The sequence below is a fragment of the Lupinus angustifolius genome, chromosome LG19 (genome assembly GCF_001865875.1).
Source record: "Lupinus angustifolius cultivar Tanjil chromosome LG19, LupAngTanjil_v1.0, whole genome shotgun sequence".
In the NCBI taxonomy this organism is placed as follows: domain Eukaryota; kingdom Viridiplantae; phylum Streptophyta; class Magnoliopsida; order Fabales; family Fabaceae; genus Lupinus; species Lupinus angustifolius.
Window position 1 is genome coordinate 13,766,612 of NC_032027.1, and position 18,453 is coordinate 13,785,064.

The following is an 18,453-nucleotide window of genomic DNA, read 5'->3' on the forward strand; positions in this document are numbered from 1 at the left end:
TGTTAAGACTGCATAAAAGTCAAGCACATTTACATCAAAAGCTAATAGGAATATAACAAATACATATTAAACTCGGGAAATGAAATAAAAAAGTAGCCTAATACACAGAGTTCTCACCTATTGGGGTTTGGGAAGGATAAATATACATAGTCATTTACCCTTATAAGCGAAGAAGTTTTTTCTAAGATTTAAATTCATGGGGCAAGAAACCTTACGATTACGTCGAGAGACTCGCCCAAGCTCCGGAAAGAAGAAATGTGAAGGTAAAATACTATATTTCAGATTTCTCTCTTGCATTTTAGCACAATGCAAAGCTAGGATTCGCTTTATGTTGTCTATTACTACAGCTACTGCCTGAATTTCTCAAGCTTAAGTAAACAAGGCTAGTAAACTAGTTCCTCAGAACCTTTGTTCTACACAGTGGTTTGGTTCAAATAGTTAAGAAGATTTACAGGACTGGCAAAATATCAGATGACTAAGTAACCATTGGCTGTTAACTAAGCAGTTCAAATCCTCAAGGAAACTACAACATAATCAATCTTCAATCACCATTGATTTAAAGGCCATGTTGTAATCTGACTCTGAGTCCCCATTGCTGCCCTTAAACTTGTTGATCTCTGACTCTATAGTCTTGGCAATCTCTTCTTCCTCGGCAGGAAGTTCGGGAAAATCTACATGGAAAGATCCCTGCTTCATGGGTTCAACAGCTTCATGGATTCTCGATTGCTGCTTGATGTAATTATAGAGCTCTTGATGAAAGGGATGATCCAAGGAATAGCAATTTTCGCTTACAGACACTGAATGTTTGGAAGATCCAGAGCTTTGTTTTTTACAGAAATGTGGCAGAGATTCGTACTCCATGATCTACATGCCAAATAAAAGCAGATAATAGGTTACACTTAACGATAGATTTAGCCATCAGTTTTTTCCTCCAAAAATATGGAAACTAATCCACGCACTTATTAATACGAACTGAAGAAAAAGTTAATCAAATCTCAGAAACTATACATGCACTTCCAGGAGAACAATCTGCGCTAGTGCTACTTTTAATAGCAAAATGCAAGCAAAATCATGCCAGAGGAACACAATTTGTAAGAGTGAAGTTCATAGTTTTTTTTAAAGCCTCAACTTGCTTCGCTACGTATCTACAGTTTATAGGGAAAGTGAAGCAAACCAAATTATCCTATGAATGTAATAAGGAAATACTCGGAAGCTGATAAATATTCAAAATAAGATTGCGAAGGTAGCTGATATTTCTCTAAGAAAAGTTGTAAATTATATAAGACTTTGTGGGGCATATGGTCTACCTTTTGGTGTCTTAAGATGAATACTGGATTTATTTTTGGAAAATTGATCATTTTCTGACACCTATTTCAAAGGCTTTGAGAAGCATTAGAACAGGAAAGATTTATGGTAATGTGCAGTGCACGCATGTGGTTGAAAGGAATGCAAGGAAACTTTTACAGATAAATATATGACACAAGGTTGTGACCAAGAGTCATGAGTTCAAGTCCTGGAAATAGCCTCTCCATTTGCAGATAAGGTTGCATATATCTACTCCCCCCAAACCCTACTAGCGGGAGCCTTGTGCATTAGGCCGTCCTAAGAATGTGACAGAAACTCATCTGGGACAAAATTGCAACTCAGCATCTCCGACAAAATATTTCAAGGATTGCCTGGCTTTTGCTTTCCTGGCGTGTTTTTTCTATGATTTTCATTCTTATTACATTTAAAAGTGAACAAGATGTTCTTTGTCTTTGCCCTTCTCAGTTCTATTTTAAAACTATTAGATTGAGCATGACTTGTCCAATAAATGAAATTAAAAATAAAAAAACTTACCTTCAACAGCTCATCTCGCCCAGAACCTGGCAAGACCTGCACTTTTCTTCTTGTCCTCTCTTGTAAAAGTGGTTTCACAACCTGCTAATGCTAAGTGTTTAATACTATGCTGAGGCTTCATTAGGGGCATAACTAAAACCAATACATTAAATAGAAACACCATATAGGAAACCAAGTCACAAGAAATAACATCTTTTCTTACCTTCCAACAAGCTGAAAATATATATGGGGCATTTACAATGTAATAAGTATTTGACTTCTCCGGGTAGTTCAGATCATCAATTGATGATATTATAGTCAATAACTGCATCGGCACAAAAGACAATTCAATGGTATAGGAAATATTCAAAGCGAAGGAAAAATGTTAACATAAGAATTTTATCTTGTATTTGTTCTTGAAGCAAATAACATTAAAGGTTTGACCTAGACTCAGAATAATGGAGTGAAACATTGAGTATCTCTACTAATATCAGATATATGCTATAGCTTACTGATATATGATTGTTAACAAAATTCTATATGAGCTGTTACTGACTGACGTATCAACTCTAAATGGCCATACAACTCGGGGTTCAAATATAAACTAGCATGCTTCTTGTATTAATATCAGAATGCATTACTAATACTATCAATCCACTGGTAATCATGATTATGCCATCCCTGTAGCTGTATGAACTCAAAAGTACCTTAATCTGATTCAGGGCTGATAGCTTCAGGCCAGTCATATCCAAAACCTTTATACATGTAGTAATAGGGCGCCCATGTTTCCTTGATGCAGAAGGCTACATACAGGTATATATGGGTCAAACTCGAAACAAAAGGACAAAACCTAAAAACAGGTCAATCAAGAAGTAACTCTTAGCAGACTCCAAAGACAAATACCCACCAAGACTACACGATCGCGATATTCATTAATTTGAATGTGAGACTGGACATAATAATGGACCTGAAATCATACAGACATACAATGTTATATGACATGAACACAAGTATTTAAGATTTTTTTTTGGCAAATGAGAGAGTAGGGTTATTTGGGCACATCAAAGACAGTGTGTCCTCTTTCAGAAAGAATTTGGCTTCACATACCCTAACAACACTACACAAGGCTTTAAGATGAAGCAATAGATAGTTTCCAAATAAAGCAATGTCACATTTTCTTTTTCTAGCAAGATAAACTTACAGATGCTTTGTCAAATGTACTGAGCCCAACACCAATTGCAAATACAGGCAGGCCCTGGAAGGGATGAGAGAACATAAGTTAAAAACAAAAAAAAAATGAAGCATTACCAGAAACGTGCACAATTTTGATCAATGTTCAGTAAATAGATGCAGATATAGCATAATCTGCACATTTTGACAAGAAAAAACTTTCAAGCACATCTAAGGAAATATTAAGTTTGAGAATGAGCACCTCCCTTGAGTACCCTGACAGCCCTATGAGTTGTGAATCACGCACTGATCTGTATAAATCAGGAGGGACAATTGGTTTCTGAAAATTAAACACCACACCACACAGACTAAACAAGTAAGAAATCTCTGTCAGCTACAATAGATATAAATATTAATAAGGTTTAGCCAATAAGTATACAAAGGAGCCACAATAGAATATAATAAAAGGGACAAAAATAACATCATTTTCTGAAGGTAAAAAATAATATGAATAGCTAAAAGAAATGCCTAAACAATAATTAAGGATCGGCAAAATATAGACTTACGGATAATATGTTATCAATCTCATTTTGTACTCTCCAGTTTAAACATTCAACTAACTGAAACATAATATAGACATTATGTTACAAATAAATCCGACGTCATAATCCATTTTAAACAATGAAGAACACATTAATGTTTAGCATGTCACTCAATAACAACAAAAATACATCCACCAAATATATATCTTACCATTTTATGTGCCTTTGAAACATTCCACTCCCTTGCTTTTAGAAACCGAGCTAAGTTTTCAGTGGCAAATCCCTGATGAACATTCTACACAATACAGCAATGTTAAATTTCCAAAAGGGAAAATAAAGTCCAAACTTATATCCTAAACTTGGAGCCTTGGTGAAAGAAAAAGAAGCATTGATACCATTAGGTCTATCAGCATAGCTAAATAAAGAAATTGATTAATGAAATAAAATTGAGGAATGCTAAATTAATCGTTCTACCATTATGCTCTTCAAATATGTTGTGAGATTAAAAAAATTACAGGTCTGATTATATCTTTGAAGCAAGTTGATGAAATTATAGTTAGAAGAAAATGCCACATTGATTGAACTTGTGATACTTGAAAATTGAAATCAGATCTAAAAATACAACATAGCAATGAGATATTTTGGTACATCAATTAAGAGAAATTCAGGGTTTTTACACCAAATTAAAGGCACCCAAAAAAGCCCTAAATTAAAAAGGGTAATTGAGAAAGGTGAGAAAAGCCAAAAATAGCAAATTGAGTTGAAAATTTGAGAATGGTTAAAACAAAACATATCCAAGTAAATAAAACAAAAAAGTGAGAACTCACCTGAAAAGTTTTCTTCAGTGGCTCCTCAACTATCAAAACCATCATTCATTAGAAGAAGAAAAACATTTCAAAAGGGTTAAGAAATTGATAATGAGGGTATGATAAAAAAAAAGATGAAAATAAAAAATGGGTATGATAAAGTTTCAACCTTGATCCATAAGAGCTTGAAGCTGATGAAGGGCATCCTGTGAAACCAACCCCATTTGTTTGAAACAGTGAAAAACACAGAAATTGTTGTACTGTTTGTTGTGTTTTTTTTAGTTTATCGTTCACTTTTGTTATCACAGCAAAGGAAATTTTGAGAAAGGGAAAGACTTTCCGTTAGTGTAAGAGAGAAGAGAGAGAGAGTGTGTGAATGAGACTGAAGAGTAAACTCAAGATTTAAGCATCGGGTCCTACTAACAAATCACATCTCTAAATTGATTTTCTCTTTTTTAAAATGCTACTATTGTTAAATCATGTGTTACACAATCCATTTTGAGTTTTTAATATCTATGATTTCTTATATTATATCTTCCATTTATTTGAAAATGGTCATAATAAATGATCTTAATAGTATAAAAATTATTATATTATTAATATATAGAATAATTATTTTTCGTTTAATAGTGTTAACTTTTTGTTGATAACATTATCCTCAATTGTGATGACAATGGCATTGACAACATCAATTGAAGCTTGTTGGTATGGTGGAAGTGATAGTTGTGACGATGATGGATAATAGTGTTGGTGATGGATGGTTATTATAAAAACTAGGTAGATGATGATGTTTATGATAATTGTTTTGTGTTCTCCTTTGATGTGTCATGTCTAGTTTTGGGATTGCTATTTTTATACTGAAAATTAGGATTTGAGAATGATTTAAGTGAGTTAAATTATAATTCAATGCAATTGATCAATAGGAAGTTGTTTTAGTGGTTAAATAAAAGTAAATCATCTCCTATTGTGTAAGATCATTGTTAAGGTTCGGTAAGTGGAATGACACTTATTTAAAATGGTAGATATAATACTATGAAAGAGATTAATCTATCATTTAAATAATAGAAATGATCAAAATAAAATTCAACGGAATAGATTCTTGTAATTATGATTCTAATGTCAAATAGACATCCAAACATGATAATATTTCTAATGCTCAATTCCAATTTACAACTTCATTTTCATGCTAGATAACTAAAGTACAATGCCATAATTTAATTTTATTGGTTAAGTTTCGGTGTTAATAATCCATGAAAGCATATCAGGACTAGGAGTCTGGTGTTCTAATATGAGTATTGGTCAAAAATATCCCTAGAATAGCTAATTATTTTCATTTTATTATTTAACAACTACAATCAAATATATAAAAAAAATAATTTAATAAATAAAAAGAGATGAAATGATATAACCTAATATAGCGCTAGAATTACATGATGACATCTTGCTTCTACTTTCATATTAGCTTGGAAATTTGAGGTACCAAACACTTTAAATGTTAGTTTTCTAAATGTTATTTTGGTAATATGTTAGTTTTAACCTTTTCATTTTGCTGCTTAATGATTAAAGAAAAAATTGTACGGACACGCATGTAATACGTCATATCTAGAGACAAATATATTTTATAATTTTTTATGTTATTATTTAAAATTTAATTTAATTATAATTAAAATATTAATGTATTATCATAATCTTATTAGTTGTTTTTTTTGCCAAGTTAATTATCGTGGTCCCACTCTCAGATCTATTTTGAATGTAGATTTAGCTTTGTTTTTTTACTTTCTAAGAAATGTGATGAGATACCGCAAATCATAAAATTGGCCTAATATCTTATTCTTTTTAGGCACCTTTTCAAGTTCTATTATTTTCACTTTACTTTTTGGTATCTTCTTTAGATACCAAAAAAAATATCCTCATATTCTATTGCACCGTCAAGTTGGTACGTTGGTTATAATGTCATAGTCTTCAAATTTTAAATGTTAACTTGCTAGATATTATATTAGCTATTAAGAAAGTGAATATGTAATATTTATATGTTAAGTTGTTATGCTAATTTTAGTGTGTAGTCTTTAATTTTACACAATGAATCGAACCAATTCGGAATTCATTCGAAACTCGATTTGTTATTTAGTTTGATAATTTTGGTCCATGAATCAAATGAGCTAAACTTGAGCTGGAAATTAAGCTCGTTGAATAAACTAGTTGAACTTGAGTTAGAAATAATTTGACTCATTACGTTTATGAGCTGACTCACTAAATTTATATATATAAATACATTATTTTCTATATTTATTATTATTATTACTAGTGTGTGCAGGCACTTCGTGCCCGTCGGTCAATATTGTATGATATTACGCATTACTAGTTAATTAATGTCTTGGTGATGATTAATTAAGATTATATAAATTTTGAAATATTTTTCAAAATTTAAATAATTATTTGAGTTGTCCAAATAAACAATTCGAACTGAACCGAACAGTTCACGAACTTTAATCGAGCCGATTTTGAGCTAAAAAAATAACTCGTATCGAACTTGAGTTGAGTTTCGAGCTAAGCTAACCCTTATCAAACTTAACCGAGCTAAGCTCTTATTCAACCTGGTTCGACTCGTTTTCAGCCATACTATATACTAAGTAGTTAGCTATCATATTAGCTATAAAAAAAAGTTCTTAATCGTTTTTCTTAACTTCCTTTAGGAGAGGAGAAAGAAAACATAAAGAGAAGTGAAAGAGAAAGATCACATTTCTCTCATTTGATTTAGAAAAAAGTTTTAAAAGAGACCCAACAAATTTCTCTTTTCTTATATTATGTGATGAGAAAATGAGAAAAATAGTAAAGTAGAAAAATATTTGTTTCTCTTCTTTTTCTTTACAACCAAACAAAAAGTTTACCATATTTTACTTTCTCATATATTTTTTTTACTTTCTCATATATTTCTTTTTTTTACTTTTTCTCTCCAACAAGTTGGGAGTTTTAAAGTTTAAAGTAATACTTAATATATTAAATATATCACAGAGTTCACATTCTTTAATTCATTAAACATCGCCCTCGAACAATTATTGCCAAACCTTAAAAATATAATACTTCTCTAGCAACAAACAATTATAACAGTTTTAAAAGAAACTTATAACATTGGATTTTATAGTGAAATTATTATTTATTGAGGATTGTAGAGATCCTTGTTCAAATCTGGTTATCATCACCACATGGTGGGTCCTAACTGGAACCTTCAAAATTAATTACCATAATAACGCGTGTCCGTACAACACGTGGTACAAACCACGTTTCCACTTGTCTTCCTTCTATAATGGGCGAAGCTTTTCAAACTCTAATATAATAATAACGACCAAATTACTTATGTTTGAGCTGTATTTTTTTGTTGCATGATTAAGAACACATATTATATATATATTTATGGTTAAATACATACATATTGCTTATACATTCTTATGGTCAAAAAACACATATGTTATCAGTGCATTTGTATTGTTAAGAATACGCATGTGACTCATGCATTCACATGATTAAAAATAAACATGTTACTCGTTCATTCGCATTGCTAAAAAAACACATGTTACATGTGCATTTGCGTAGTTAAAACACACTTGTTACTTAAACATTCACATTGTTAAAAATACATGTGTTAGCTTGTATTTGCTTGTTCAAATACATGAAGAAAATAATGACAATTTCAAATAACATTTTAAATAAAAATTTCAAATAATATTTCACCTACTCCTTGTTATATTACAAATAATAAGAAATGATTTTCTAAAACTCCACTCATTAATTTTAACCTTGTAATTTTAGATCTAAATAGAAATTAAAATAATTGTATTTCTAATTTAATCATGATGATATTGTTCAAAAGAGAATTAAGAATGTCTTATATTTTTTATAATTAATGTGTTTTTTCTTTTTTGATCGTGTGTTGGAATAACATTAGTTAATAGATTGGAGATAGGAGATTGTAAGATATTCAAATAATAAGAAATGATTTTCTTTCCATTTTTTTCTTACAATTAATGTTTTTTCTTTCAAATTGTGTGTTAGAATAATATTAGTTAATAGTTTAGAGATAGGAGATTGAAAGATAGAGAGATGAACTTGAAAAAATTATTCAACTACAATTTAATGTAATTTGTCATTGCTATTTGAATTTAAACATTTATTATAATAATGGAAAAATATAAAAGCTCTTATCCTGTGTGAAGCTTCATCATATCAAATTGAGTTGTTTTGGAGGAAAATTATTGAAGGAGAAGTTGACATGTGTAGATGGAAAAATATAGAAGCTCTTATCCTATATGTGAGGCTTCACCATAGCAAATGGAGTTGTTAATATTGAAGGAGAAGTTGACATGTGTTTATAATAATGTGGTAAGAACTTTTTTTATTATATAGGTAATCGATAGTTATATCTCTTATATCATAAAAAAAAAATATTTCATTTATAATATTACTAATTAAAGAAGAGGAATCCGTTCACCTATTTGGTCTGTTGGATCTATAAAAATCAATGGCTGAAATTGAGTGTAATTAATGTAATAACTTAAAATGATTATAAACGAATCTCTCTTCATAAATAAAATATCACTTTATAATATTTATGATATATATTAGTTTTCTTATTCGACTTGACCTATTTTCACACGTAAAAATTGAAAATATATAAAAAATAAAACATGATAAAAACAAAAACGGGATTTGACGATGGTGATGCTCTTAGAGTAATGAGGTCACATTTTCTGTCTCATAACATTGTGTCACTCTATATAATATGAGTCATGGTTGTTTAGAAAAATACTTAATAATAAAAAAATTTAACTTATACATATTTTTCAAACCAATTACAACTCGTAACACATAAAGTATCGCAATATATGAAATAGAAGATGTGCTTCTTATAGCGACAAGGGCGGGAACATCATCTTTTTGTTCATGCATTCTTATCTTAAGAGGAAAAATCACATAAAAATTGACAAAATCCATTCCAAAATTAACAAATTGTAGAACTATATAAAAAACAAAAAAGTTATAGGAAAAATTAATATATATCATAAATAAAAAACAAAAAAATTAATATATATCATAAATAAAAAACAACAGTTTTTTTCTAGTATAAAATAACTTATAGGAAAAATTGGTAGGAATTGAAAACAATTTCGTTTGTTATTGTTTTCTACAATTTTCCAACATTCCATGCTTATTCTATGGTTATGGTCCATCACCCATGACATGCATGTGTGGATTTCCTAGGTCCAAATGCCTAATGTGTGCGTCTACCCTAAATATTATAAAATACAATATAGTTGCTAGTCATATAATTTTCTAATTTTGGGTATAATATTTATGTACCATTGGAATAAAAATTCATACACAATTAATAAATCATTCCCAAACAATTTGCATATTTTTTGAAAAGTAAACAGTAATTAAATATTAATAATAAATGATACATTAACAATGTATAAAACTGTTATTAGTGTATATATTTTTATTTATTTTTTCATCTTATTTCAAATGTTTTAATGTTTTAAAATTTTAAAACATATTTATATTACTGATATTTTATTATATATTTCTTCATATCTTTATTATATATTGTATCAAACATTTTCCAATAAAAAGAAGATAGAGAAAATTATTGTTATTCATTGCATATATTATGTATTTTAAATATCCACCATGTGGGTTACATAAACTAACAAAAAATGCCCACCATGTTGGACCCTGACTTAGTCCACAAAACGATGTCAAATATAATGACTGGTTTAAGGAGGAAGCTACAAAGTAAGCCAACAAAACCGAATTATGGATTTCGTCTTCTAATTTTGGTTTTGTTGAATGATGTACAGAGAATAATGTTTATATATTATCATCTTCACAATAACTTCATCTTCTTTGTTCTTGAGTTAGTTCACTCTTTTTAGATAAAACTATTTTTTTAACATATGAGGAACATTATGGAGGAAAAATTATAAGTACTAAAACTCATAAACATTTAAGAAAAAACATATTTAAATTGATATACTTTCTGCCTTTCTGGCTACTAAGAAAATGAAGAGGATATTAACTTCACTGGGGAGTAGAAATTCATTGGCTTGAGAAAATTAGCTTTCTCATACTTTTTTACGTGATTTTTTGATTATATAGTAATATTTATTGAAATAAAACTTGGTGAAAGGGAAAATATTTATTTTTATAAGGTGACAATGATTTTGTTAACCCCCACCTCAAATGGAAATTTAAAAAATATTTATCATATTTTTGTAATTCTGATATAATATATGTCTTATTTTCCAACCATAATAACGGTATTAAAATGAAATTCTTTATCATCTAAATCACAAATATTACTTACCAATAAAAAACAATCATGCTCAAATCGGACACTCCATTTCTCAATGGGTCTACTAGAAAACAAATTAAGTGGTCAAATTAGGATTCATTTGAAGTGTATTATTTCTTCCATATCCATAAATTTAGGTATTAAACTCACGGTAAGATATTAGAGGGATTCAAAGCTTGATTATTAGATTGATACATTAACGTTCATTAGAATATGGTACACATGTTTAATCTCATCTATCATCACTAGACCATTATAATACTTTTGGAGATGTGAAAATAAGATACAATAATTTATTAGGAAAAGCATGTTGATGACAAGGGGTTAGAACCGGCTTCTCCATTACGATAGAGAAGTGCATGAAAAAATATTAGATAAAATATGCATTATGGTAACACTTTTATCCTTAAATACATATACAAAATAAATAACTTGTTTCTTTATTACGGGAGAAGATTCTTTTCAGGTGACTAGGTGGGGAAATAAAGATGAAAAGGATATAAGCAACAAAATGAGGGAAACAAGTTAGGGCTACTGCCAAGAAGATCACATAAACATAGGCCAGCTTACATAAGAAATAAAAAGAATAATGAATACACAGTAAAACAAGAGGTTCTCTATAAGAAATTATAGAAAAATAAATCTTGAGAAACTAAGAATATATTTATTTTTAGTTTGTTTAGTGTATTAAAATCATCATAGTTTTATTATATAAGCAGTAGATACATTTTTCAGTCTCACTTCAAAGATAATTTCACTACAAAGTAAACTTAGTGAAAATAGTAGTTCCAAGCCTAAGGAATCTCAATAGTGAGAATGGAAACATGTCATTATACAAGTCTATCTCATGAACGTAACATCCCTTTAGTGATGCTACTTTTCTTCACACCAAAATTTTCTCCTCACAATTTTAGGTCATTGGGCCAGCATCATGGTGTCAATTTCAGTTTTGCTACTTTTTCTTCACCTTTCCATTCTACATGTAGCATGGATCTTCTCCGATACTAGAGAGTAAAGTGATTTTTTTATTATTAGTTTCAAGAATAAAAATATCATTATAAATATAAATAAAATGTTATAATAGTTATTTTATCTTTGTTTTTTGTACTGGAGAGGAGTTTCCATCATTTAGGTGAATCAAAAGGTTACTTACCTAGTTAAGTCTTTTCAGCCCCAAGACAAGTCCACCATAGAAAGTTTACGTATTAAAAGTTTCAAAAAAATGTTGGTTAAGGGAAAATTTGTGGGTGAGATATTATTCAAACAGAATGTGTGTATATAACTTGTTTAAACTAAGCTATAAGCCTATAATATTTTTGGATGAACTTATTAGAATATATTATTTAATTATTATTATTATATAATACTTAAGCCATAATGAATGAGAAGTTAGTCAAGTGATATAAGATAATACTAAATCTATGGACCAAAGATTAAAAGTTAGATTCTCTTCATAACTAAAATACTCACTCTTGTTGGCCTAAAAGACAATAAACTTATTTCCCTTTGAGCAAGTTTTTGGTACTACTAAGGTATCTTCTCACCATTTTGGATAAGGAACTAATTCATTTTGGGGTTTGTGGTTACCCTTCCTAACAACTGTCGCTCCCAAGAATTAAATTCTTAATTTTTTAATCATGTTGAGATCTAGTAGAGTCTTACACTATTAGATCAATACATTGTCCCTTGGAGCAAGTTGCAAAAAATTAATGTTCAGTCTTGTGAATAAAAAATGTAGAGGGAGCTTATCCCCTTTATATAAGCAAGCAAGATTCATTCTCAGATGTTTTTAACAAATTAAAGCTCACAAGAAAATGGTGACTGCTAAAAATATGGCAAAACTATTAACAAGGTAGAACACTAATTTGGATATTAGCAATAGGCAGAAAGTGTTGTAACAATAAAGTTCAACATGTTGTCAACAAAGCTTGAACTTACAAAAAAAATGCATTGAAGAGGAGTATTAAAATTGATGCAAATTTCCAAGATAATTGTAGAACATTAATGTAAGACAATATTAACATTTATAATTAGTTGGAGTTAGGTGTGACTTTTAGATATTGAGAGTCTAGCACTGATAAAATATCAGCTAAACATGAAGCTTAATATGGTTATCATATTCAGTGAATAATATACTTCTCAATTCTCATATTTCCTAATAAATTAACCTTAGTTTGCAGTTCTTATATGTACAACAATAAGCACTGCCTTAAAGTTAAAAATGTTAGCAGCAGAACCAAATCATATATAAACTCCTAATGTTGTATATATATATATGTTCTAGTTTCTGACACTCATTTTCATCAGAACTCATGGTTTAAAATCATAAACCAATATATTCAATGAATGACCTATGCACTAATAGTGGTTATTTAAACTTGGGCTTAAAAGTTAAGCAGATACATGAAAATGAATTATTTTGATGATCTTCTTTCTGAGACATGGAAGAAGCATCATTAGCAATGGCATGAGGAGAGGGAGATTGTGTTGTTTGTTCATTCATCACTTCCTTTCCTTCACATACAATGCTCACCTTGCAACTTTCACATGCATTCTGAAGTATTTGATCAGCTATGCTATTCCCTTTCCTTGATCTTAATTTTCTGTGCATCCAAAATATAAGTCATTCAAATATGAAAAAAATGTTATATATGTTACTTGCCCAACAATTTGTTACACCATCTTGTGCAATTTATTTGTCTAGGAAAAAAATGATTGTCATGTTTGCATAAAATTCAACTCTACTTTTTTTTTGCATAACAAAACACAAATTATAGCACACTCCATTTATCTCTTATTTTCCTAGGAAATAATATAGCATTTTGGTAATAAGCAAATAAAATTACATATAGAAAATATGCTGAAATGCATATTTTTTGATAAATTTCTATATAAATTACTAGTTAGAGAATGTGTTAGTGTTAGGATCCTCTCCATTAATAGAGAGAGAAATATATCAAAACTAGATGAAAGAAACAATATTATGTGATATTTTTATCCCTTAAAATATACTGTATGACATTTCTGTCATTGAAACTAAGTGTAAAATCAACAACTTCTCTCTCTAGTAATGAAGATGAGTCAAATTCTTAAAGACTACATGCATAAGGATCCTCTATCCTAAGATAATTTTGTCTTCATGTACCTAGCCAACCAAACTACATAAAATAATGTGAAAATATTAATTTATGTTATTATAATATTTCTTTTTAATTAAGTTAATTTTTTTAATTAGATGGGACACCGAATGGGATGGGAATGGGAACAGGGTCCCCATCCGAGACTACATACCTAAAGATGTCATTAGGATTGGTTAGTTTTTGGACAAAAACTTGAATGATGAACTAACATCACATAAACAAAAAGTTTGATGATATGAATAAGTTAGAAAAAATTGTGTTATAAACTTCACACATGAGTAAAAGTTGAGTGAAAAAAGGTTAAGTCTATTAAAAAAGAGTAGTATAAGCCTATCAGGGTGATGTAACAAAAACAATGTGCAAAAACCAAAATGGTCATATATATATATGTAAGACATTGAACCTTAATTGAGATTTGTTGGCTCCCAGCACTAGTGTTCTTATTTGAAGAATGGGAATGAGATCAATTAGTGCTTTAGCAATCATGTCACTCTCAATCAGGATTGTGTCCACCTTAACCTGTTACATATTTTGTTACTTTATTATTTCATGGTTTTTTGTGTAAAATTTAAAAAAAAGCTTCAATTCCATTATTTGAGTTATAGAATCATTACCTTGGAAGCAGAACATGATTGGAGAAACTTTTGAAGCAGCTCTCTCCTTTTGCCTCTTTCTTGGGCCATATAATTCTCTATCTGATCAACACTCACTTGGCTCTTTGGAACCATTCCTACTCCCACTATCATCATCACACAAAACATTACATAATGCACATGGAGAAGGGATTGGTTAATAAAAAATTGCATTTAGAACAACAAGATGATGAAATTAGCATTTGTATTTAGAAATGAAAATTAATGATTATAAGAATTCAACATAAAGGGTTGACTTTTTGTCAAAATCTCACATTTTGTTACTTTAATTATTATACTGTTTTTGGCCCCATCTTTGTCCATTTTGAGAAGCATACATTTGTTGACTTTTGGATCATTTTGATCTCTCAAAAATTAATCCATGGTCAAATTTGAAGAAAGCCAAATGCTCAATGAGAAATAGAAGAAACAAAAAAGAAATAAACTTTGGTAATAGAATCAAACCTCTTTTTTTGAACCAAACTTTCAACTATTTTCTATATCCTATAGAGTACTTAGATTAAGAAAACAATAAAGATCATATTTTTATGGTCTTAAAGTAACTTAGTGGTTAAGATCTCAACCTGAACCAAAGGTAGGATTATTATCAAAAAAATGAAAAGAAGTGGACATAATTAACTACTTACATGGACTTGGAATATGTTTGATCTCAGGGTATACATGTATGAGATAAACCATAGTATATGGAGTAACCAAGTTCTTTAGAGTCCAAGACAAAGCTTCCATGCTAGTCTCACCCTTACCAACTGCTACATAAACAGTGTCTTCATTCTCTTCACTAATAGTTGACAAAGGAACATTAACATCATGGTTGTGTGTCTCATCCAAGTATAACTCTGAAGAGTTCTCTAATTCCTCTATCTCACTCACACTGTTGCTACCATACCAGTTAGACATTTGGTTATTGTTGTTGTTCATGGACACAACAACTTCATCTGAATGGTGCAACCACTGCAAGGTTGTTTCACTTATTGTTGCAGACATATATATTATTTTATTGTATGATTTTAATAGAAGGGTGGTGGTAGAGGAGAGAGGGGAGTTATTAATAAGGGAAGTAGGTGTTGAAGGTGTAATGTGTGGAAGGAAAAACAGTGTTCTTTATTTATTATAGGAAGTTTGTTCTGACCAGATTTTCCAAAAGATCATTTTATGATAACCAAAAGGGAATTATCACAATCTTCCCTCTATTCTTAAAATAATATTTATATTATTACTAGGATTTAATATTTATTCCCTCCATTACTATTATATGAGAAAAGATTATTGTTTTTTAAATGATAAATTAATGAACAAAAGTGATGTATTCATGACCATTAGAAATATGAGTGGTGGAAAAGAAGTGAATCATACTAGAAAAAATAATCGACACAATTTTTTCTCTATCCTTAAAATATAATTTATAGTTTATTATAAAATATTTCTTAATCATTTGAATTAAGATTTGTTACTCTTATTTTATTAAAAATTAACTTGATTATAATTATCATCACAAAGATTTAGTAAGTAATTATTTTGGTTATCCCTAATTAATATTTTGACTATTAGCATTAACATTAGGATTTAATATTTATCCCCTCGATTACTATCATTATAAGAAATGATTATTTAGTTTTTTAATTATAAATTTAGCCAAAAGAAGTGATGCATTGTGATAATTAGTAAGACTAGTTGAGGAAAAGAATTGAATTATAATCGGAAGATATAAAGTATGATAATCGAAAAGGGAGTTATCACAATTCTTCCTTTTTCCTTAAAAAAATGATTTATATTATAACTATCTTTAAATATTTATCCTCTGGATTATCTATACTATATATATAGTAACGGATCTTGAACTTTAGTTTAGGAGGGGCAATAATATTCAATTATAATTTATAATTAAAATTAGTTAAATAACAAAAATATAAAGAAAAATAGACAATTCTTTCAATATTTCAAAATGTACAAAAAAAAATAATAATTAAAAACATTAAATAAAAATATAGATTCATTTAAAAGTGTTGCTCTTAGTTAAAGACTCCAATTCATCGAAGAATGAACTAAGAGTAAAATTTTCAGATATTTACATTTCAATATAAATCATAATGTTATGTACAAGAAATTCATCTTCTATTTTACTACATAAGTTTATTTGATTGTGTTCGTTACTAAAAATGATCTTCCTATAGTAGTTGCACCAGAATATTTAAGATAAAACGGATAACTTAATCAAGCAAATTACATGCATTCACTTTTACTTTATCATCAAAGTTGCAATTAATTCAGATATGATCGATATTTTTTCAAGCATGAATTACTAACGACGTCAATAATAAAAGGTTGAAATTGAAATCTCAAATAAATATTTTCTTACTCGCATTAAAGTCTATAGGTATAATTTTTGCATAAAAATACATATGTTATAAATATTAAATGATTTATAAAAATACATACAATTTTAGGACTTTTGCTGTAAAAGTTTGACAAAGATAATTTGTGATCTTATAATATTTTCTTAAGTGCAAAATCATTATGAAGTAAATATTATAAACAATATATATATTTATACATGTAAAAAACTTTATCTATATCTACAATTTTTATAAGGAATGTATAATTTGTATAAGCTAAAAATATATATTAAAATAAGTAAATGATTTTTTTTTTAAATTAGAAAAAAAAATTCAGGGAGGCAGTTGCCCCCACCCGCCCTAAAGAAGCTCCACCACTGACTATATATAAAGTCAAAACTTGAAATAACTTTCCTCATGGTGTAATTTTCATTTCATATAGTATCCTTAACATTATTTAATTTTTACAAAAAAACTATATAATCTTAAGCAACTACCACCAATACATTAATTAACCACATATCTCACCTTAAATTAAACATTATCATAAACATACAAAAAATATAATATAAAGTAGACCAAACACAATAAATACATTTTAATTCAAAAAATGAAATATATAAAAATTGAATATATAATATCACACAATATTCACCGGCAGGTACGAAGTGCCTGTACACACTAGTTATTATTATGAGAAAAGTTATGTAATTTTTTAAATGATAAATTTACCAAACAAAAGCTATGTATTATGATCATTAGAAAGATAAATTGATGAAAATAAATGAATCATAATCAAAAGGATGAGTTAAAAGGGAGTCGTCACAATCATTCCTCTATATTTTATATATGATTTAGCTTTCAGTTGTACCAAAAAAATAAATATTCTTTAGTATACTCATAACTGAAAAGAATACATTAATTACTCATAAGTCTCATTTAATTACAAATTAAAAATATATTATATTTATTAGTCAAAATAAGATAAATGTATTTTAACAATGAAAACGATTTCTTCCCAAAAACTATCTATACTATATATAAAGCCAAAACTTGAAATAACTTTACTCATAGTGCAATTTTTCATTTTCTATATTGCCCTTAATATTATTTAATTTTTACAAAAAAATTATATAATCCTAAGCAACTACCAATACATTAATTACCCACATATCTCACCTTAAATTAAACATTTATATTTGTACTATATATAAAGCCAAAACTTGAAATAATTTCTCTCATGGTGTAATTTTCATTTCCTATATTGCCCTTAATATTATTTAATTTTTACAAAAAAAACTATATAATCATAAGCAACTACCACCAATACATTAATTAACCACATATCTCACCTTAAATTAAATATTATCATAAATAAAAAAATATTATATATAAAAATTGAATATGTAATATCACACATACACACTAGTCACAATAATATATGAACTACATTTTAACTATTTATTTAATCTATACTTCTATATCTATACTATATATAAAACCAAAACTTGAAATAACTACTTCATGATGTAATTTTCATTTCCTATATTGCCATTAACATTATTCAATTTTTACAAAAAAAACTATATAATCCTAAGCAACTACCACCAATACATTAATTAACCACATATCTCACCTTAAA

The 18,453-nt window shown here is 28.6% G+C and overlaps 2 protein-coding genes across 2 annotated transcripts; both read right to left on the reverse strand.

Moving 5' to 3' along the window:
- On the reverse strand, positions 259-4,733 carry LOC109334813 (SEC14 cytosolic factor-like). The gene is made up of 11 exons (XM_019570775.1): positions 4,506-4,733; positions 4,358-4,386; positions 3,742-3,825; positions 3,555-3,608; positions 3,251-3,328; positions 3,020-3,073; positions 2,726-2,785; positions 2,526-2,621; positions 2,042-2,143; positions 1,840-1,920; positions 259-864 (listed from the first exon to the last, which is right to left on the reverse strand). The coding sequence occupies exons 1-11, from the start codon at positions 4,558-4,560 to the stop codon at positions 535-537; spliced, it is 1,023 nt and encodes a 340-aa protein (XP_019426320.1). The 5' UTR covers positions 4,561-4,733; the 3' UTR covers positions 259-534.
- On the reverse strand, positions 12,833-15,540 carry LOC109333758 (U-box domain-containing protein 35). Its single transcript, XM_019569324.1, has 4 exons — positions 15,105-15,540; positions 14,440-14,564; positions 14,229-14,344; positions 12,833-13,288 (listed from the first exon to the last, which is right to left on the reverse strand). Exons 1-4 carry the CDS (start codon positions 15,460-15,462, stop codon positions 13,054-13,056), a joined length of 834 nt encoding a protein of 277 aa, XP_019424869.1. The 5' UTR covers positions 15,463-15,540; the 3' UTR covers positions 12,833-13,053.

Coding starts and splice junctions, on each gene's coding strand:
- LOC109334813 (XM_019570775.1), bottom strand. CDS start 4,560: ATGGGGTTGGTTTCACAGGATGCCCTTCATCAGCTTCAAGCTCTTATG. Junction 3,826..4,357: donor CACTGAAGAAAACTTTTCAG/GTGAGTTCTCAC, acceptor TGTATTGTGTAG/AATGTTCATCAGGGATTTGC. Junction 2,786..3,019: donor GTACATTTGACAAAGCATCT/GTAAGTTTATCT, acceptor GTATGATTTCAG/GTCCATTATTATGTCCAGTC.
- LOC109333758 (XM_019569324.1), bottom strand. CDS start 15,462: ATGTCTGCAACAATAAGTGAAACAACCTTGCAGTGGTTGCACCATTCA. Junction 14,565..15,104: donor CAAACATATTCCAAGTCCAT/GTAAGTAGTTAA, acceptor TGATGATGATAG/TGGGAGTAGGAATGGTTCCA. Junction 14,345..14,439: donor AATCATGTTCTGCTTCCAAG/GTAATGATTCTA, acceptor AATATGTAACAG/GTTAAGGTGGACACAATCCT.